This window comes from Sander vitreus, chromosome 21 (assembly GCF_031162955.1).
Source record: "Sander vitreus isolate 19-12246 chromosome 21, sanVit1, whole genome shotgun sequence".
Lineage (NCBI taxonomy): Eukaryota > Metazoa > Chordata > Actinopteri > Perciformes > Percidae > Sander > Sander vitreus.
The window spans coordinates 18,675,689-18,697,644 of record NC_135875.1 but is presented as its reverse complement, the minus strand read 5'-3'; the positions used below and the strand labels follow the sequence as shown (position 1 = coordinate 18,697,644).

Genomic DNA, 21,956 nt, shown 5'->3' with positions numbered 1-21,956 from the left:
GGTTGTGTGGAGCTGATAGTCTTAATCAGCTTTATAGCAACTCATTTGGCAATGGCTTCAATGTAACGGACGTTCATTAATATCAAACAGTTACGCACTAAAGCTTTGAATGACAAAATATGGACATACAAGGTTTCTGCCACAACAGCGAAGATATGAGACAGCACACACTTTGGACTACTGTAACCACCAACTCTCTCTCTCTCACTCTGCTTGTCTCCCACCAGAACAGTACCATCTGAATAACTCGGCTTACGGGCCGTTTGGCCAAGGGCTTCCACAACCGCAGAGCAACCACGGCACAGTAGGACTCAACAAGTATACCTCCCTCAAAGCTGTGGGTAAGTCAGACACACACACACACACACACACACACACACACACACACACAATGATGCTAATTCCAACTGACACAATAACCTTTAGAGTACAGTAGGCTGACAGTACAGGAGCTGTTAACCGACAAGGGTCTCTTTGCCTCTTGGCAAACAGAGAACTGATCTTAAAGAGGAGCCCATGCTGTTCCTGTGGTGTGACCGTCTCTAAATGTGACTGAGTGATGGATTGATTAAAGTAGAATTAGTCCACAGTTCCTTTATGGCCTACAGACAAGCCAAAGGAATGGTCTAATCAGAGTTATAGCAGTGGAACCTTTGTTTTAATGATCATCATCTCACGGCACTACTAAACTATATTTTAACAGTCTAACCAAACAGCACAGGTCATTGCAAAGGACGCATCACTAATACATGTATTTCATGTAACACAGCCTCTGGGAGCAGCACTGGAGCTCTTGGGCAGGAATAAACTACTGGGCAAACGTGATGAATACTATGTGACTCCTTTGTCCTCGCTTTGATTTTAACTACACAAAAATAAAACTTTAACTTAAAGGAAGGTTCTTTCCTAACCTTGGTCTTTTTTTTTTGCATAGTTTGTCATTATTTCAAACAGTTACATGGTAGCTTTATACTCAACTATTTAACTAGAAGAGATGTTACCCTTTTGGCTATACATTTCACAACGCTGTAGCTTCACATTTAATAGATATTTTAAATATGTTATGCAGTAGGGATGCACCGCTACCACTTTTTTTAAGATCAAGCACAAGTACTTACATTTGGGTACTTGCCGATATGAGTACCGATACCAGTACTTAACAATCCCTCTGGGGTCCGAGGGTGTTTTCAGACACACAGATGATTTGGGCCTTCTCTGATATTGCTGTCAATTAGAACAAAGCAGTATTTTCAAAGTATCATGCCTTTTTTCTATTCAAAGATCAGTGCCTGGGCCAGGACATTTCCCCGGGCTAGTGTCAATCAAATAAATCATATAATTCCTAATATCAAAATACTGAGTGAAGTATAGAAAGAATGAAGAACGCAAAGTCTGATGAAGTCATTCACGTGCATATTAAGTACCCATGTGGATTTACCGATCCAGTGGAGAGGATGGTTTGTTTACGCCAGCAGCTAAGTTCACAAGATTTTGTCCAAATTTAAAGACTTGTGGCAAACTATAACAGTTAAAACAGTTAGACTACACACCGAGAGCACACCAAAAGCTTTCCTTTCAGCCTGTTTGTATATAAAGAAATTGCTATTTATAGAGTAGCACTGTAGTTGTTAAATCAGCGCTGTGTAGAAACCGCATGCAGACAGAGCAGATTGAAATATCGCTTTCTTTATGTTTATGCCCGTTAAGCTGATGCGAGACATTGGGCTAACACAGCTACTCCAAATATCAGTGGTGAAGTTTACGGGCAACAGGCTGCTGATGTGCTTTTTCACAAAGCAGCTTTGGAAACATGGTTTCTGTGATGTGGTGATGGCTGGGAATCTCTCGGCTCCAGTACACTGACAAGACGTCGAAACCCACTATTATTAATAATGGTGATTTAAGCCCCCAACATCGACTTCAAGGCAGCGCTGCGACCGTCGACTTCAAGGCACCTAACCCTAACGATTGCCTAATCCTAGTGCCTTCCAGGCAGCGCTGCCTGGAACACGATGTTGGGGGCTTAAAACACCAAACACCGACTGACAATGGCTGGTCATCAAGTGCAACAATGCATTGGGCAAGAACCTAGTTATTTTTTTTTACAGCTAAAAATCTCCAAACGGCTGCCATTGCTCCTCTTCCGTTGCCTATACCTGCTTGACGGAGAAGTTATTGTCACATTGCTATGAGGTGGTATCGGGTGTGGTAGTATCGGAGTACTTTTATGACTACGAGTACAAGTACATGCGCACTTCATCGGACCGATACACGATACTGGCATCGGTATCGGTGCATCCCTATTATGCAGCACAACATCAGTCATGGTCACAGGCTAAAAAAAGATGCTTTACCCTATCACAAATGGACATAAATCTATACAATCAGATTGATTATTTATCATTCTCTTTATGCACAACAACTTTCCTGAATGTAATAAATGTACACTTTTTCTAACATACTTTTGGTCATTATTCGTATGGTTTTTTTCACTGCACTTTTATGATACCTATAGATGTGGTTTTGTAAGAGATGTGTGATGTAACTGCGAAGCTACTACAGCTTGGAAAAGAGGCTGTAGGGGTTTTTACAAGGTGAATGTACAGAACGTTTCATGATGGCAAAGGTCACACACACACACACACACACACACGTTGTTGTCCTTGAATAGTAGTGAGTGTAACAGTGTAAGGCACTACATCCAACCCCAGGTATCACATTAGAACAAAACAATCCTCTAAAGGAGGGCTTAAAGGCAAATCACTGCTTGCCAGGGTAGATTTTAACCTTTATTATCCATGGAAGGTTGACTGAGATTCATTTTCAAGCAACAACCCTCTTTACACACTGTATATACAGAACATTTACACTTGGGAGATTCCTAAGGCTTCTACAGACCTTAAGCTTCCTAGCTAATTGACGTCAGCTTCATGAGTTGGTTGTAAACATCATCTCAGGTGACTCATTATAAAACGAAAACCCAGTTAAAGAGTCCTAAATATGCACTACATACATGCTTTAAAAACTGAGGTTAAAAAGTCCCAGGTTATTTGTCAGTATCCTCACCAGTTAGTCATCCATGTAGCAGACACGGAAAAAATGATAAAAAAAAAAAAAGACGTGGCCCTCCAAACTGTCAGACACTGTAACGATCAGTCCTTGTCATCATACATACAGCTTTACCAAACTGTCTGCAAACAGGACATTCACATATTATACTTCATATGAACATTTCTTTCTTTGGATCAGTTTTAGTATCTATTTTTTAATTAAAAACAACTTGGTAAAAAAAAAATAAAAATATTAGCTTTTGACAACAAAAACAGCTGTTGTTAGTGGACTCCGACTTCCGAACAAAAATTATGAAAACACACACAGAGACAATGTTACTGTTCATGAAGCCAGGAAGCTAGCGGCGATGACCTCAGTTTTTAGTTTATTTAAATAATTCTCTGTGACATTCATGCTAGTCCATGACACACGCACACACACACGCACACACACACACACACACTCTCTGGACTAAGGGCGAGGGTATTTATAACCCTTCATTGCAATGTCCCCGCATCCTGACACACATACCTTTACCTCCATCATACTCCTCACTTCCTCCCTCCTCATCCCTCTCCCTGCCTTCTGCCCTCTCCTATTCCAGCAAGAGGACTACTGCTTTTCAGCTTGCAGGCATACACCAATTGGAAATACTTAAATCAACAGCTTTCCCCTTTGATTTTCTTCAAACCCTCCCCCCTCAACCTGACCGCACTTAACTTTATTTTCAAATTCTCTCTATGTGTTATCTTTCCACTCATTTAAAGTATTTTTTTTCTGGACAAGAAAGTCTTATTTATTTATAATGGGAGAACAAGTTACATCTTGTTGTGCTTCTGATGGTCAGGTTCACACTTCATTTAGAGTGAGAAACATAATTTGGTTACACTTTACTTGAAGGTATGTACATAAGAGTGACATGACACTGTCATGAACGTGTCATAAACATTATAAACAAGTCATAAACGTTTATGCTATAACGCTTCTTTTAGTAAGTGTCGGTTTTTGTCATGACAAGTTATGGTTAGGGTTAGGGTTCATGTGTCACGACTGTGTCATGTGTTCATGACAGTGTCATGTCACTCTTATGTAGATACCTTCAAGTAAAGTGTTACCTGTAATTCTTTAAGTGACATTCATGGTATGATGGTGAATGCAGAAGTAGCAGAAGTAGAGACGAGTCATAAAGTCAAAACTGGCTCGGTAATGTCAGTCACGAAAGCATGAAAACAATTGCCAGTCTCTTAAAAGTTACGTTCCCATACAACAAAACTGCATTCTCAATTATGTTTCGAGGGAAGTGTATTTTGTCCCAGATAACACTGTTTTTGTGGTATCACAAAAAAGTTTCTAACCAAAGTCTGTGGTGGATGGGTCAAACTAACACGGGACTTTCACCCAGGAGACCGCTGTTTGTGTTCTGTCATATTTGTTGAAACTGACCCTATGTTCCAGTAGAACTCCATGAAACAGGTAATTAAAAAATAAATAAATAAATAAATCCAGCTCCTCTGTCACCACCTACAGCCTGTAGTGCGATTTGCAAAAATCCACAGCTCCCTGTTCAGATGCACCAATCAGGGCCAGGGGGAGGTGTCTAACTGCGTGTCAATCACTGCTCATGCACACGCATTCATTCTCCCTTGTGGGGGGAGGGGCTTAGGAGACCATTTTGGGCTTTAGCAGAAAGGGGGGAGGGACTGAGAAGTTGTTGATGTTCAAATTTTTGGGCTAAGTCCTGGATCTTCCCAATCCTACCTACGGCATCTTTAACAAACGAAACAAACATACTCATTTAATCCCAAACCATGATCTTTCTCTAACCCTCACCAAGTAGTTTAGTTTCAACTCACAGCATTAACCAGGCGTTTAAAACTGTAAACATTTCACAAAGTGTGCCTGGCGCTGGTAGGACATGTAATCCGGGACAAAATACGTTTCCCTCGAAATGTAATTGAGAATGCAGTTTAGTTGTATGGGGGCGTAATTGGTTACATTAGCTGCCAAAAGCTAGTGGTCATCCCAGACCAAGTGAGGCTGAAGAAGCAAAAGCCCAGAGTGAGCGTATTAAATTGAGAAGTGGGTTTTACAGTTTATAAATTCAAGTTTTTCTTTGTAATAAGAAGAATGTGTAGTTTCTTTTTTCAAAAGTTGCACGGTCTCCTTTTAAAAGTTTATAAAATACTTTGAGGAGCAAAAGAAGATGACATAGCTGACAGGTTGGAGCCGGGAGGTCCTAGCATAAATGCATCATGGATTAAGTGTGATTCAGTCATCAGTGTTCTTACAATGACAGACTCTGTGTTTGCACACTGACAGTTCATTTTAGGCTACATCTGCGTGTGACTCAAAACTGCATCACACTGTGACAAATTTTTGATGTTTGATGAGGCCAAATATAGCATGTGTTTGCTATACTGGCCTAATTGTTGAAGGTTACAAACACAGCATACTACATTAAAGGTCCAATGTGTGTGAATTTCTCCCATCTACCGTTGAGATCATATATATATATATATTTTTTTTTTTGTCGCTTTGGCAATCATTTCTATCAATTATGATAGTATTAACTGCTGAGATTTAGGAACATGCCAACATTGTTACAATGAACTATGATGGGGCAAGAAAGGAGCGGTCAGATGATAAAACAGGTTGAAATTAAACAGTTTTTGCCAGAGAATCTAAATTATTTTAAACTTATAAATTAACTGACCTAAAATGTCTGTCTCCCTCAATTGCACTGAAAAACTGTTCACACAACTACAGTAAGTACGGTAGGTCAAAGTTCAACCAGGACATGAGTAACTGTAATGGGTGTTTAAAACTGACTATAATCATTTTACCAGTCACATTCTTTTTTTTTCTTTCAAACGTGTCAGGCTATGTGGAAAACCCGCTTCTGTTTCATTTTGAAATGAACTGACATACAGTAGAAATGATGTCCGAAACCAGAGATGTTCCGATACCTATTCCAGTATCGGTAATGCCTCCGATACTGACTAAAATGCTGGTATCGCCGAGTACGCACAATTTGGTACCACGTAATATAGCCCTGAAAAAAATATACTTTTAAGTAGTTTATTTATGGTCTTTTTCCGTTATGATTGACTGTCAAACTAGATAATAAAGGAAAGTTCTATGGCATTCATTCTCTAAATGTTTTGGTTCATGTTTAACCTGAGCCAGGCCATACAATGAAAGCAGTATACAGCTGTTAAAAAATATAATGATGTTATTATTTTTTAAACGCACTGGTATCGAATCGGTACTCTGTATCGACCGATACACAAGTTCAGGTATCACAATTGGTATCTGGGAGGAAAAAATAGTATTGGAACATCTCTATCCGAAACTTCAAAAAGATCCAAGTTGTAATAAAGTGAAATTCTTCTATCACTTTCTGATAGATGTTACTTCTTCTCACCCACCCCTTTCTTGGTTACAGCGCACAGTGCTTCTCGTAGCTACTACAAGAGCTTCCCGCTCATGGACTTCTCCCAGTACCAGCCTGTGGCACCTCCTGATTTCCAACCTGTGCCCGTTCCGCCCAAAGAGAAGTCATACATCCACCAGCCTGTGTCGACGCACCACGATCTCCACGCCCCCCTCTCCATCTCCATCCCCTCCAACCACTTGGAGCACTCGCGCCTCCCCAAGACCACCACTCACCCGCTGCTCTCCAGCTCGGCCTTCAAAGCCTGGGAGCCGAATAGCCGCCACGTCCACAGACAGGCCTCTGCCCCGGGGCACGCCTCCTCCTCCATGCACAACACCCGGAGACACGCCTACTCGACCCGGAGGCACGAGAGCATAGAGAACATGCCAGATCTCTTTAGCCAGCCCTATGGAGGGATGCACGGAGGAGCTGGAGGGGGGGCAGGGCAGGGGCAGCATGTACAGGGGCAACACCCATCTCAACCCTCCTACTACCACCACAATAGGCAGAAGAGCTACTCCACCCACAGTACGACTGAGGTGACCGTCTGAGCGGCAAGGCTTCAGAGAGCAGCGTGCTGAAATGTCTCATACTAACAAAAACCTTTGGTCTTAGCTAAATGCCAGAGTTTGGGACAGTTGGTCCAACAGGTGAGGGATGTTAAACGGGGAGACACATTCAGATTTACAAGAAGAAAAGGGGGGCTTTGATAAGTGGAAACAGTGAGATTCAGGACAAAAGCAGCATAGCAGAACCACCATTACAGCTTTTGTGATTTCATCGTGGTTGTACAGACCTTACAGGAATAGGGATAGGAGAACAGAACAACTTTTACATGTACCAGCTCTTAGGGAGCACTTGATTTTGTCTGTGAAAAGTTTTTACATGTTGGCTTCCTGTCAGATTTAGCAGAAATGAAAAGAGCGTTTTCGATAACTCCAATTAAGTTTAGGAACAGTAGGTCATTGGTACATGTTGCTACAAAATAGCAACCTGGCTCATGGTCAGGTCTGGTTCTTAAAAAACATTCCACAATAAACTGTATCCAGAGGCCATACTTCCTAATGTTTTCAATTAAAAACAGCCAATCAGTGCTAACATCTATGTTAATGTATATGTGGTTTGTTACATTTAAGATCCATTTCTGTGGTTCACCTACAGAATTTAGACCTCAGGAACCATTCACTTTTAAACCCACCCACTGCTCTGTCCCCTTTAAGAAATAACTCAACATTTTGGGAAATACCCATACACCTTACAGGCTTTCTTGCAAAGAGTTAGATGAAAGGATCGATACCACTCTCAAATCTGTACGCTAAATGTGAAGCTTCTGTCAGCTGCCAGTTAGCTTAGCTTAGCAACGGTTACAAAATACTGTAACTGAGTGCAGTAACTTCTTGGAGTCTTGACTGATATTGTTTCTCCCTGTTTCCAGTCTTCATGCTAGCTATGCTAACGGCCTACTGTCGGTAGCTTCACATTTACCGTAAAGACACGAGTGGTGTCAATCTTCTCATCTAACACTGCAAGAAAGCAAATAGATATATTTTCCAAAATACTGAACTGTTCCTCTTAGCTACTAAGTTACCATTGCATGGAACAACCGGGACCTGTAAGCAGAAATTCAACAGAAACATGAAGTGGAAAAAGTGAATATATTCCTTTAATAAATACTGGAATAATAAGTTTCTTATTATTTGCTTTTTGGCACAGACATGAGATCATATTTTCACTAAAATGCTTTGCAGTGCAGTTTGGGTAGGGTGACCAGACGTCCCCGGTTTTGGTGACCTGTCCCCGACTGGAGCTGTCCCCAGAAATGTCCCCGGTTTTCACTGTGACTGACAGACCCGAAATTGGAATGAAAGGAAGAAAACATTGACCAAACGTATAGTCGCGCACCCTACACGCGCAGGCTCAAGACAGCCAGAGCAAGCACTGCTCAGAGCTCAGAAATGTTCTAGAATGCCCATTTAAAGTATTTTTTTAATGCCCAAGGGGGTAAGCCAGCTTCCACAAAGCATACCTCCTGTGGCGCCATTTTGATGCTACCTAGCACTCACCCACCGTTAGCATTCCATTGACTGCCATTCATTTTGACGTCACTTTGACAGCGGAATAACTTAGGCTGCGCAGTAACACTCACCGGAAAAGTGCTTCTAATATACTTCACTTGTCTCCGTTGAAAACAACGGTGTCACTTTGTCCATTTATTTAACTGTCTATTATTTTTACGATGCTAAAATTACTGTTTATTTACATGGAGTCTGGTGGCTTCAGCGAACGCAATTTCGCGGATGTTTTTATGTTTAAAAAAAAGGATCTTTTGCTCTAACAGAAAGGTCAACCTCCTTCAAATCCTTTCCATAATGTTGTCAGACACTTAGAATATTAATCTGAGCCTGTCAGTGGAAAAACAAGCACTTTTATGAACGTAAATACAAGCTGGACAATTGACACCCTATTAACTTAAATTGTAGCATGTTTCGCCGTTGCCGACTGCAGCGATCTCGTTTAATACTGGACCAATGTCAAAGGAAAATATTTCCTCAATAGTTGTAATTATATCCGATACTCAATGAGCTGTTGCTGAAACAAGCCCAGCATTAAGCAATAAAGCAAAAGCTGTCAGATAAAAGTAGTGCAGTAAACATTACAACATTTCCCACTGAGGTGTAGTGGAGTACAAGTATGAAGTAGCAGCAGGGGCGATTCTAGGATCAGACCTTTAGGGGGGCTCAGCCCCTAATGAGAATGTGACACGGATATAGTGAATGCAAAAGTGTTAATCTGTGCCATGAAATTACCAACTTCTTCACAACCGCACTCCTGCTCTCCCTCTGACAGATAGAGACTCAGCCAAAGGCGTGAGTCTGGCACAACATCCTCAACCAGAATCTAAGCTTTCCAATGATATTAGTGCCAGTTGCTGTGACAAATGGTTTGCGAGAAAATGAACATTCAACTTACATGAAATGTTATCATATTTGCATTCTACATAAATCTCTGCACACCCATTACCCTTTGTGAAATATCTCACAACAACACATTTCTACATGGTCTCCAACTTAGGGCCAAAATTATAATGTATTCTCATGTAAACTATTTACAGTGGGGCAAAAAAGTATTTAGTCAGCCACCAATTGTGCAAGTTCTCCCACTTAAAAAGATGAGAGAGGCCTGTAATTTTCATCATAGGTACACTTCAACTATGAGAGACAAAATGAGAAAAAAAATCCAGAAAATCACATTGTAGGATTTTTAATGAATTTATTTGCAAATTATGGTGGAAAATAAGTATTTGGTCAATAACAAAAGTTCATCTCAATACTTTGTTATATACCCTTTGTTGGCAATGACAGAGGTCAAACGTTTTCTGTAAGTCTTCACAAGGTTTTCACACACTGTTGCTGGTATTTTGGCCCATTCCTCCATGCAGATCTCCTCTAGAGCAGTGATGTTTTGGGGCTGTCGCTGGGCAACACGGACTTTCAACTCCCTCCAAAGATTTTCTATGGGGTTGAGATCTGGAGACGAGCTAGGCCACTCCAGGACCTTGAAATGCTTCTTACGAAGCCACACCTTCATTGCCCGGGCGGTGTGTTTGGGATCATTGTCATGCTGAAAGACCCACAAACGTTTCATCTTCAATGCCCTTGCTGAGGTTTTCACTCAAAATCTCACGATACATGGCCCCATTCATTCTTTCCTTTACACGGATCAGTCGTCCTGGTCCCTTTGCAGAAAAACAGCCCCAAAGCATGATGTTTCCACCCCCATGCTTCACAGTAGGTATGGTGTTCTTTGGATGCAACTCAGCATTCTTTCCCCTCCAAACACGACGAGTTGAGTTTTTACCAAAAAGTTCTATTTTGGTTTCATCTGACCATATGACATTCTCCCAATCGTCTTCTGGATCATCCAAATGCTTTCTAGCAAACTCCAGACGAGCCTGGACATGTACTGGCTTAAGCAGGGGGACACGTCTGGCACTGCAGAATTTGAGTCCCTGGTGGCGTAGTGTGTTACTGATGGTAGCCTTTGATACTTTGGTCCCAACTCTCTGCAGGTCACTAGGTCCCCCCGTGTGGTTCTGGGATTTTTGCTCACCGTTCTTGTTATCATTTTGACCCCACGGGGTTTGAGATCTTGCATGGAGCCCCAGATCGAGGGAGATTATTAGTGGTCTTGTATGTCTTCCATTTTCTTATAATTTCTCCCACAGTTGATTTCTTCACACCAAGCTGCTTACCTATTGCAGATTCAGTCTTCCCAGCCTGGTGCAGGTCTACAATTTTGTTTCTGGTGTCCTTTGACAGCTCTTTGGTCTTGGCCATAGTGGAGTTTGGAGTGTGACTGTTTGAGGTTGTGGACAGGTGTCTTTTATACTGATAACAAGTTCAAACAGGTGCCATTAATACAGGCAACACGTGGAGGACAGAGGAGCCTCTTAAAGAAGAAGTTACAGGTCTGTGAGAGCCAGAAATCTTGCTTGTTTGTAGGTGACCAAATACTTATTTTCCCGAGGAATTTGCAAATAAATTCATTAAAAATCCTACAATGTGAATTTCTGGATTTTTTTTTTCTGGAAGTGTACATATGATGAAAATTACAGGCCTCTCTCATCTTTTTAAGTGGGAGAAATTGCACAATTGGTGGCTGACTAAATACTTTTTTGCCCCACTGTATAGGCCCCGTAGATGCCTTTTTGTGCAGTTCTTTGAGAATTCCCTCCTGTTCTTCTTGCAAAATCCCTACTATTTTGCATCTCTCGGTCTACCTCCATGCACAGCTGTTTTGTTTTTTGTTTTTACCCCTCGGCCTCTCCCACCCTCTTTCCACGATGAAGCGCTTTGCATTCTGTGCCATCAGGCCAAGCATACAGGGACAGCATCCCCGGGGTCACATTAACTCGACGGTGAGGACAATGCCACCATCATGTCAGCTCCCATCAGCCTCCATCCCGTCCAGAGAGAGGGAGAGGAGGAAAAAGAGGGACAGTGCAAGAGCCAGAGGCTGGGACTCTTTAGAAAAGAAGAGAAAGGGAGAAGAGAGAAGAGAGAAGAGAAAAAAATAGTATAGAAAAACAAATGAACGTGGCCGCATGTTTTCTTTCCTCAGGGGATGGAAAGGGACGGAGTCACTGTGGATCTGGGTCTCTCACTACGAAGCTGTCTGGGTCATAACTCAGAGTGTGTGGACGTGTGTGGATGCCTGTGTGCGAAACCCCCAGGCACCATTACAGGGGAACTCGCTGAGGCACTTGCAGGCCTGGAGCGTTACACATCTCTCATCTTGTCTCTGAATCCCGTACCGCAAAGGACAGTGTGTGCAGAGCTGCTGCTATGAACATGCAACAGTTAATGCAACGCATCTGCCAGACATGTTGGCAAAGGTTTACGGCAGCAACACGCTCAGGAACTGCACAATGAAGTGAACTGTTAACGATGATTGCACGTGTGCCCAGAAGCGCTTCCATAACTCCCAATTTCCACCAACTGCGGAACGGCAGCAGAGTCAACAGGTTTCCATTAAAGTCAATGCGTGTATTTTCACTGACTGCGGAACGGCTGCATTCCGACTCCGTCCCAGCTCCGGCGATCCGCAGCCCTCCGGAGCAGATAAGCAGAGCTTCTATTTATATACGACAGACGCCGGAGAGCTCCTCAGCAATTCAGCACAGGGCAGATTGCGCGGGACAGGAAGTTGAGCACAGAAAACAAAATAAAACATCCGGCTAATTTTCAAAATAAAATACACCATGCTCACGGCGGATTATATTTCCCTGCACTACACCTTGAAAACGTCATAATGGGCGGAGACAGGCCTGAAACAAACTGTTGTTGGTTTTGTGGTTCTGTTTATAGAAACTACATCCTGTTATATCGCGCGATCATACATGTATTCGCTACTGAAGGACGGCGGAGCACGGAGCTGGCACGCAGCCGTTCGGGAATTGGTGGAAATCCGCCGTAAGGGTCTGTAACAGGCCTAATGTTTGTGTTGAAAGAGCAGAGAGGATTTTGTTATGATGAACTTTTTATTTGGTTATTGTGTGAATTGCTTTTGTCACAGCCAAATTAGGAGTCAAAATGATCGGACACAGAGCCAAGAACAAAGACACAATATAACAAAACACTATTAAATAACCAAACCCCGCTAAACTACACCCATATAAACATCATAAAGCCCATTATATAAGTTTAACATATTTGGCCAAATCAAATTCAGGTGTCAACTTTGACACCTGAATTTGGTTTTCTTTCAGAAGATGTCAAGTACATTTGAACAATGCTATTAGCTGGCACCAGATAACTACACATAGATATATGAAAATATGGAGCTTTTACAATGGAATAAGATCAGTTTTTCTTCTCACTGCCAAAATCTGCCTCTCCACAACATGACCCCCCCCAATCCACACACAGCGCACCACACAGTGTCTCAAAGACAGATCTCGACTGGTGATGTTTTACGAGCATCTTGCTGCAGACTGAGCCCATTTTTCTCATTGACTAACCAACACAAACCTATAATCACTAGTCTTTCTCAGATTTCTACTCTGCAACGTACGTTTTAACAAGTTTTAGAAAATGAAGCGTTAGGACTACTGTGACTGATACTTTTGGTCAAAAAAACAACACCTCTCTTTCACGAACACATCTCTTCTTTGTAGGTTTGCTCATGGTTTTGACGCAAAAGTCATTTTGTCAATATCAATGTAGCAAAGGATCCTGGGCATGAATCGTTTCCTCTCATGCTTGATGTTGTAAGTTACAAATGTTGCTCGGACACAAAATCTGTTTTTTTTTTTTTAATGAGCAATAGACGTTAAGTTCTTTGCCGTGAACAAGTGCTTCCAATGTTTTTCTTGGTATGAAATCATGCATTTTCCCCACCTAAAATAATGATACCACTCTGTTCTTGTCATCTGTTTGTGATAAATGTTTCTCATCTTGCGTACATTATGATTCAATCTTTTCGAATGTGAGGTTTTATGTAGTGCAAACATCATTGGAAAGACCATGTGTTCTGCTTTATTTCTGAATATTGTGTAAATATGTTGATTTAATGGACTTTCCTATATATATATATATATATATATATATATATATATATATATATATATATATATATATATATATATATATATATATATATATATATATATATATATATATATTTTTTTTTTTTTTTTAATAAGGGCTGTATGAACTAAGTCATTTTAAGTCTAAGAGTACTTATTAAAATTGCTGTCAGATTTTAACAAATTATTTCATGTTAAGGATTTTAGTAACATGAAACATGATGCATAGAGAGATCTACTGTACATTAGCTGAGCTGTGCAATTTTCTAATGTGCAATAGAGGAGGGTAAAGTAGATCTGCTGTACGGTCTGTCACATTATTGCAGTGGGTTTTTACATTAGTGGCAAAACACAATGACACAAGTGAACTGCAGCGTAGGACAAAGCAACTATAAAGCAGACCAACTCGTTCTCTCTCCAAACTTGTAAAATATGGACGTTTGGACAGTGGCTGTCAGCGTCTGAAGCGACGAAAAAAGCGCCCCTTCAGCGTGTTTGTAGAACGTACCGGGGAGAGCAGCAGCTACACGGGGTTTAGCAAGTAGTATGTAAGGGGGAGATTCCGCGTAGGGAGGTTGGTTGGGGTGGCGGATGGGTCAAACACAGGACTTTCACCCAGGAGATTCCCGCGTGTCACGGAAGCGTAAGCCCACCCACGACCTTTTCCTAAACTCAACCGTCCCGTTCCCACGTGTCACGGACCTCTCTCTTAACATAACTGCGTCAAAAGGGACGCCAATAGTCCCGACCAAGCGCGTTTAGTTAAAGCGCGTTAAAAACAACGACAAAGGCACCTGACCAGGCGTCCGTATTTTACGAGATGGGAGTGAGAATCTGTTGCGCAGACAAGTTGGTGTTTCTATTATCAATTACACAATACTGACTGATATAGTAATTTGATTTGCAGTGAGCATGCAGCAGTTGGTTTAAAACTGGTTTGCAAATGCAGAGGGGAGATTGTGATATTTAGCGCTGTGTAAGGATACTAGGCTGTGCAAAAGAAAGTTTCTTTGCACCAAGTCAAAGGAAGGACCTCATCACACTTTGCCACTAAGAACCTCTGCAGGTTAATGTCTTGGAGTACCTTATAGTATATGTTTAACAAAAGAATATATAAGAGAACAGAGCTATGATAAATGTAGAAATACAAATAAAGCCAAGTAAATCCAAAGTGTATTGGTTTGACAGCTAAAAATGTGTATATACTGTATGTACCTGCACTTCTTATTCAAAACCGCTAATTTATACCCAAAATGTTCTACGAATAGAATTGTTTAGCAACTGATGCCACTTTTGAATATATGAAATATTAAAGATTGTAAAATCAATGTAATGCTTTGGTTAGACTTGTGTTTGTGTCAAAGAAATGTTGGACTTTTGGTTATTTTGGGGCAAAACACTCCACTAAGCAGCAGACACCTTAACTGGGTCGGCTAAATGCTGAACACATGGAAGAGACAAAACTCCCCGCAGCCAAAAACAAAATGACAACTTGACAGCAGTCAGTCGCTCTTTGTTGGATCAAGTTACCAGCAAAACAGCATAATTAGTCAATATGGCTTTAAGAGCCAATTTGAGCTCTTTAATAGTAAATAGTGCTATAATTAACAGACAGGAGATTGAGAGCTGTTTCAATGTCAGCCAGAAAGGACATCCGCAACGTTTTCCCAGCTGGGATTTCAAGCAGCGACAATCACAAACATGTCCCAGTAACCACCAATTCACCCGTCAATTGTACAAATGTAAACACATTAAAGATGTATGTTGCCTTGTTGTATCTTGGCAGAAACTAGCTGCCACCGCTGTAGTGAGCCTGTAGTGCCACCCTGTGGCTGCTCCTGATACTACATGAAACCAAAGCTTTTGTAGTTAGTGTCCTGACATTTTTTTTTTTTTTTTAAAATCAAAATCTTTTTATTTAGTTTTCAGTATGACAACGTACAAAGCTGTCAATTTGTTAAAGACAGGTTATATGAAAGGAATAAAAAAAACAGTGTATGCCACATATATCAAACCAACAACAATAAAAGAAAAATCAAAACACTCAAAATAATCCCTTCCCAAATCACTGCCAGTGAGCATATGTCAGTATCAGCCTGTCACAATTATAATCCAAGATAAGTGACTGGATAGACTGTAATTCCATTAAACTGTACTTGATTAATAAGTATTTATAAAGCCTGGAATGAGTTCAAAAAAGGTCCCCATGCTTTCCGAAACCTTGCATTTGAATGCTGAAGCGAGAACTTGATTTTTTCCAAGCTTTAGGCAGAACATAATATCTGTCAGCCATTGTGTATGAGTGGGCGGGGCAGGTTCCCTCCACCTTAGCAGAATTGTTCGCCGGGCCAGAAGAGAGGCAAAAGATATAGTGCGTCATTTATCTGCAGTTAATCTAACCTCCTCTTCAGTGACCCAAAAAAGAGCAATTAGAGGCTTTGGTTCCAATATGATGTTGAACAGCTGAGATAATGTTTGGAAGACCTCTATCCAGAACTTGCTAAGGCTGGGACATGACCAATACATATGAATAAGAGAGGCTTCAGAAATTTTACAAGTAACGCAGAGTGGGCTAACGTCAGGGTACATAGTAGATAGTTTGGCTGTTGAGATATGAGCCCTATGAACCACTTTGAATTGGATAAGGCAGTGGTGCGCACATAGAGAGGTATAATTAACCAGCTTAAGAACAGAACTCCATGTATCTTCTGACAAAGAGAAGCCCAGGTCTTTAACCCATGCTGCCTTGATCTTGTGCCTTAGATCCAACATCTTGCCATATAAGGCAGAGACAAGTCTCTTTTAAGATGGGATTAAAGAAAGAACTGTATCAACAAGGGAAGTGTCTGCTGATATATGTCCTGACATTTTTAATTCTTTATTCAACCCCATTTTAATCGCAGTAATGATTCTTTCTTTAGATTAAATATTTTAATAAAAATTAAGACCTTTCATAGTCCGATTTATGAGAATTATAAGTGACTTTAGAGCCCTTGTGCATGTATATAAAATTACATTTGAGACAATTTTAGGGGTGTAAGAAAAAAATCAATACACTGGAGTATCGCGATATTTTATTTAGCAATACTGTATCGATTTTCTAAAACGCAACATCGATTTTCTTTTTTTTCTTTTTTTTTAAGTTTACGTGCAAAAATATTCATGTAAGACAGTGGTTCATGTTTATGTTGTGTTTAAACCCCCTACCGCTAGATCTCTATGCTGAGACACACCACTAGTGTCCTTACCTAACAGTGCCTAGCAGTGCCTGACTTTTTGCTAGTAGCTAACAATGTAGCTATGGCTGAACTTGGGCCTACTTTAGCATATAACAATTAGCTCACTAAGAACCTGTGAACCACAATCCCAAACTGGCAGTTTGATTTTCTGTGTGCTGAATTGTTTACCTAAAGTAAACTTCATTGACTTTTATGCACATCATGTCTTTTTTAAATATTAGTTTTTCTAAAATTATACTTTAAAAAAAAATCCCAATATATCGCCTTACGCACAGTATCGAAATATATTGCAATATATTGAATCGTGACCCATGTATCGTGATACGTATCGTATCGCCAGATTCTTGCCAATACACAGCCCTAGACAACACGGCCCTTAATACTTTTTAACAAACTGCAGACACTCTTTAAGCATTATCAAGTAGGTGGAATAGCCATATATTAAACAATATACACATTCAAAGTAACAATGAATAATTCCATAGAAACTCTCCTGAAATGACAATAAAGACACTGATGGCAAAAATATTTGTTTTTCTTCAAGGAGAGATTAATGGCCCTGCAGTAATGCAGGTAAGTGGCTGTTTGCATCAACACCTGCTGTACATATCATTTACTCTATATAGTCGTTTAAATACAAACTATACAAAACTTCAATATTCAATGCTTCCAGGTACAATTGCTTGATATGTAACAAGCTGTCGTCACAAATTGTACAAATTCAAAGTCTTGTCAGGTAAAGCAACTGAAAGATAAACAAGTGATTGGTCCTGTATTTAAAAAAAAAAAAAAAAAAACACAATGTGGTCAGGAGATGATCCTGGATAAAGAGAAGCATCTCAGAGGTTACACAAGTGTACACTAAAGAGTGTGGAGTGCAGTCCTGACATATTAATGACCACAGGAACAAAATCAAAACAGAAAATCACACGTTAAAAGAAAAATGATTGATGGGAGAACAGGTAATACTATGTGTATTTTGATACAGATCCAGATGGAGTTAAAGACACATTAAGATTTAGTTATAGGGCCGGGTACTGAATTCAATACTGTTTAGGCACCGACCGAACTGCCTCTATAGTATCGAAAAATGCCTCGTCATTCAATACCCAATTTCAATACCTAAGGAGGAAATCTCATCAGCTACAGTGAGCCAATAAGGACGCAGCATGCTTCTACCAAGCTCTAATAATGTTTGTGATTGGCTGTCACAAGTCATCGAGGCAGGCAGGAAAAACTCTACGTTACGCACAGAGAGACGGGGCTCACGTAGTAGGAGCTGAAAAATAAATAAAAAGATTTGTGCCATAATGTGTATTGTTGTAATTTCTTTTGTTTTATAAAGTCGGTACTGAAAAATGATCTTTTAGGAATCGGTATCGAAGTCACGGAATTGATATCGGTATCGAATATTTTTGAACGATACCCAGCCCTATTTAGTTAACACGTTAAAGTACAGAATGAGGCATAACTTGGCCAAAATATATATTATGAAGTTGTGTACTGATCATCTAATTGTAACGTACTTTATAGTAGCCTATCATAAGAAGCACCGTGGTAAAGCATGTATATTATTCATATATTTAAAAAGCCTCTTAAGAGTACCAGTGCAGGAAAGAATGAATTCAGCCTATCAAAAATCTATGTAAGATCTGGAGGATATATAATTATTTGGTTAAAACACAGGGAAGTACTCTTACTTTATGAACACAAACTTGTGGCTGCATACTATTTATCACCCAGAGAAGAAATCTACTTTTTAGTCCCCTGGCCTCAGTGGCTGGCACACCTTAAAACCTCAGATGTTTAGAATATGCAGAATATGAACAGACAAGACTTATAGCACTGGTGTGATCAGGGTCTGGCTGGTGGCAGTTGTTGGTGTCCCACGCTTACCTAAACCCTTAAGTGAAAGTATTTTTCTTAAATGAACGTGCCCAGCCCTTTCTATCGCTGTCCAGTTATGTTGTTGCCTCCAGGATTTATGACGATGGAATCCAGTAAGGGACGGAGAGCCTGGCCAAAAGGCCTAAAGAGGAAACACAGCAGACAGTACTGTTACACCGAGATTGCCAAAAAAAACGGCCTAAAGATAGTCTAAACAATGTGAGGACGGGGGGAAAATATAAAATTGAGCACAACACCACCACAGCCTTTCAACTCAGAACAACACACACAGGGAGAGAGATCTAGAAATAGCAAATAACAGACACAACTTTCAGTTCACAATAACTACAATTTAAATTTTACTTCAGTACTATTGCACGCCATTGTTCCGTAATATTAATATTTCATAAATGTTGCGATGCGCAGCAATGCAATATGTCTCAGTGAATTCAGGGAGGTACATGAGGTGTATGAGTGGGAAAATCCACCATCACATCTTCTCACACAAGACATCATCAATCATCAATTCACTACATCTCAGGCTTTTTTGTGGGGTGAAGTGATGCAATCTACTATTTCCCTATACCTATTTTGTTTTTCCACCTTGCCTCTCCTACTTTATTTTGAGTTGGTGCGTTTAGCATTTCCTTGGCTCCCCTAGCTTGAAAAAGTGTTCTCAAAATGAACACAAAGTGTACTCAACGGCCATTTCTGGTGTTACAACGTGGTTTGGCTGCCAGTGTAGAACATCTGACAGCATTTAAACACCTATCTCCACTACCTGAACAGAATCCAAGTCCACCTAAACTAAGTGACAGGAGCCAAATGTGAAGCTAATTACTGTACAGAACTTGCAAAGATGGATGCCAAAATTGTTCAAAAGTTGCATATGCAAAGATGCAGTTTAACTACAAATACAGAGATAAAAGACAGAGAGAAAAATTATAAGAGCATTGGTGATGTAAGAACAGCTTCATGGCGCTTGTTGACTTACGTGGATAGTACTTCAGATGGAAGGTCTGTAATGTACGACGGGATCTTTTTGCCCGTGAGGAACTGAGCCACCTCGTTGCTGAAAGTGTTGCAGTTGTGCTCAAACAAGTTGTACGTGTCAACTCTGTGCACCCAGATGAGGAAGAAGAGAGAGAAGAGGAGGAGACAGAGACATAAATTTAGAGAGAAGACGGAGAGGCCGTAAAGGGTGGAGAAGGGCGGGTGTGTAGCAGGAAAAGACAAGATAAATAGAGGCATTTTTGCGAGAGATAACAGAAAGAACTGAGAAGTGTGAGACTTTAAATGCGTGTACAGAGGATTCAAAATAATGTTAAAAAAAACTATACAAATACACTACCGGTCAAAAGTTTGGGGTCACTTAGAAATTTCCATTCCACTCCATTACAGACAGAATACCAGCTGAGATCAGTTGCATTGTTTTTTTTAACCAGGGCAGCAGTTTTCAGATTACATTATGTGCTTACATAATTGCAAAAGTGTTCTCCAATGTTTTCTCAGTTAGCCTTTTAAAATGATATCAGATTAATAAACAGAATGTGCCTTTGGAACATTGGATGAATGGTTGCTGATAATGGGCAATGTAGATATTGCATTAAAGATCAGCCACTTCTTTCTACAACAGTCGAGAACCCTTTTGCAGTTATGTAAACACATAATGTAATCTGAAAACTGCTGCCCTGATTAAAAAAAGCAATGCAACTGATCTCAGCTGGTATTCTGTCTATAATGGAGTGGAATGGAAATTTCTAAGTGACCCCAAACTTTTGACCAGTAGTGTATATCATTTCAATATAAAAGAACTAAGGCCCATATGTCTTGCTAAAACCAGGCGCAATTTCCAGGTGATAATTTGATTATATTTTTTTGAGAGGTTAGTGCAGCAGCAATGAATTTGCCTCACAACCGTTTGTGTTTTTCACCTGTATTGAGTATTATGAGGATTTCTCATTAATGTATTTAAAGACATTCTAAAAGAAAGAAGTTGTAGCCTACATCCATGGAGCAGTAAGAAATGAATACATTTTTAATAGTGGCCCCTACCCACCCTGACCTCCAGGATGAATCCCAGTGGGATGTAAATCTGTGTGATGAGCCTTTACCTGTATGTGGATTCTGCCAGTGAAAACAGGTACGCCATAAATATTTCCAGAGACACCTCAGTGGAGCCCAGGTCCACTATGGAGTCAGGCTCACCCAAGGAGGTGCCACCCTAGGAAGCAACACACATACACCCCTTAGTATGCCTTGGTACCAAACACTTTGACAAACACGTACTGATCCATTACTTCATTTCCCTGTACAGGAGTAAAAATGGCAAAGGTTTTATATATTGTTTGTAATTGAGAAAAGAACTAAGCTGATTCTTACAGGTGGACAATTGTTGATGCCTTCTCCCACAAAGAAGAACTGCTTTCCATGGACTACGATAGCAGTGTGCCTATAACATACCAAAACACCTTATTCCAATAAAACCAACCAATGGAATTAGTTAACCACAGTTTACAGGATATTTAGTGAGAAGACTGAAATACCGGTAAGTATATAAGAAGCTGCACTCACCATATCCCATCAAGCTGTCTTCCTGTGTTAATAATAAAAAATAAAAAAACAGAATTAACTTAGTCCAGTCTAATTAGTTGGCAGAAAATAAAGTCATGTCTTAGGCCTGAGTAACATCCCCGCTCTCTCCTGGTTTCTCTCGCGGGCCCGGGCTCCCTGTCTCCGGCTTTGATGAAGCCACGGGTAACATTGGCTCGTCAAAAACTCACCTAGCAAGAGAGGGCTCAGCTGGCGGGCCATGCCTCTGGACATGTCGTAAATGTACAGTTTCACTGGGTAAGAGTCAGTTTGATCCATGGTAGCACAAAGGGATAACTTCCAAATGACAACTGGAGCTAACTTAGTACAGGGTTAGCTGACTCACATCCACCGAGAGTTGGCCTACTGGCTAGCTTACGTTAGCTAGAAAACAAAAGTTTATCGTGGAACTGTTAACGTAACGTTACCTATATAAACATAGGCTACAGACTATTTCACATAAAAAAGTAATAAATATAGTAGCAAATGTAAATCTCGTAATAGATATAAAAAGTAATAGCCCAAAGCCGGGTGACAGCTGCTGTGTCACAGTCTAGCTAACTGTAAACAAAAACATGACTGTCAAAAAAGTGCTTCGCGTGGGGGGCGGGCATGTATGGGGGCGGGGATCTGTCTTCCGGAGTCGAGCCTCTCTGCAAACAAT

The 21,956-nt window shown here is 40.6% G+C and overlaps 2 protein-coding genes across 2 annotated transcripts in view; one reads left to right on the top strand and one right to left on the bottom strand.

The window, feature by feature from the left end:
- shisa8b (shisa family member 8b) overlaps positions 1–7,038 on the top strand; it is a 33,263-nt gene extending 26,225 nt beyond the window's left edge. Inside the window, exons 3-4 of the mRNA XM_078279436.1 lie at positions 228–341; positions 6,497–7,038. Of these exons, the coding sequence (XP_078135562.1) occupies positions 228–341; positions 6,497–7,038 (656 nt within the window). The remainder of the gene's footprint in view (positions 1–227; positions 342–6,496) is intronic.
- Positions 7,039–16,691: 9,653 nt separating this feature from the next.
- desi1b (desumoylating isopeptidase 1b) lies at positions 16,692–21,893 on the bottom strand. Its single transcript, XM_078278894.1, has 6 exons — positions 21,484–21,893; positions 21,275–21,296; positions 21,083–21,152; positions 20,815–20,924; positions 19,695–19,817; positions 16,692–18,842 (listed from the first exon to the last, which is right to left on the bottom strand). Exons 1-6 carry the CDS (start codon positions 21,569–21,571, stop codon positions 18,761–18,763), a joined length of 495 nt encoding a protein of 164 aa, XP_078135020.1. The 5' UTR covers positions 21,572–21,893; the 3' UTR covers positions 16,692–18,760.
- Positions 21,894–21,956: the final 63 nt, after the last annotated feature.

What these genes read in the sequence shown, in the direction of transcription:
- desi1b (XM_078278894.1), bottom strand. Translation starts at nt 21,571, where the DNA reads ATGGATCAAACTGACTCTTACCCAGTGAAACTGTACATTTACGACATG. An exon ending in AGACAGCTTGATGGGATATG is followed by an intron (nt 21,153 to 21,274) that starts GTGAGTGCAGCT and finishes GGTATGTTATAG; the next exon opens with GCACACTGCTATCGTAGTCC. An exon ending in CCATCTGAAGTACTATCCAC is followed by an intron (nt 18,843 to 19,694) that starts GTAAGTCAACAA and finishes TTTCCTCTTTAG; the next exon opens with GCCTTTTGGCCAGGCTCTCC.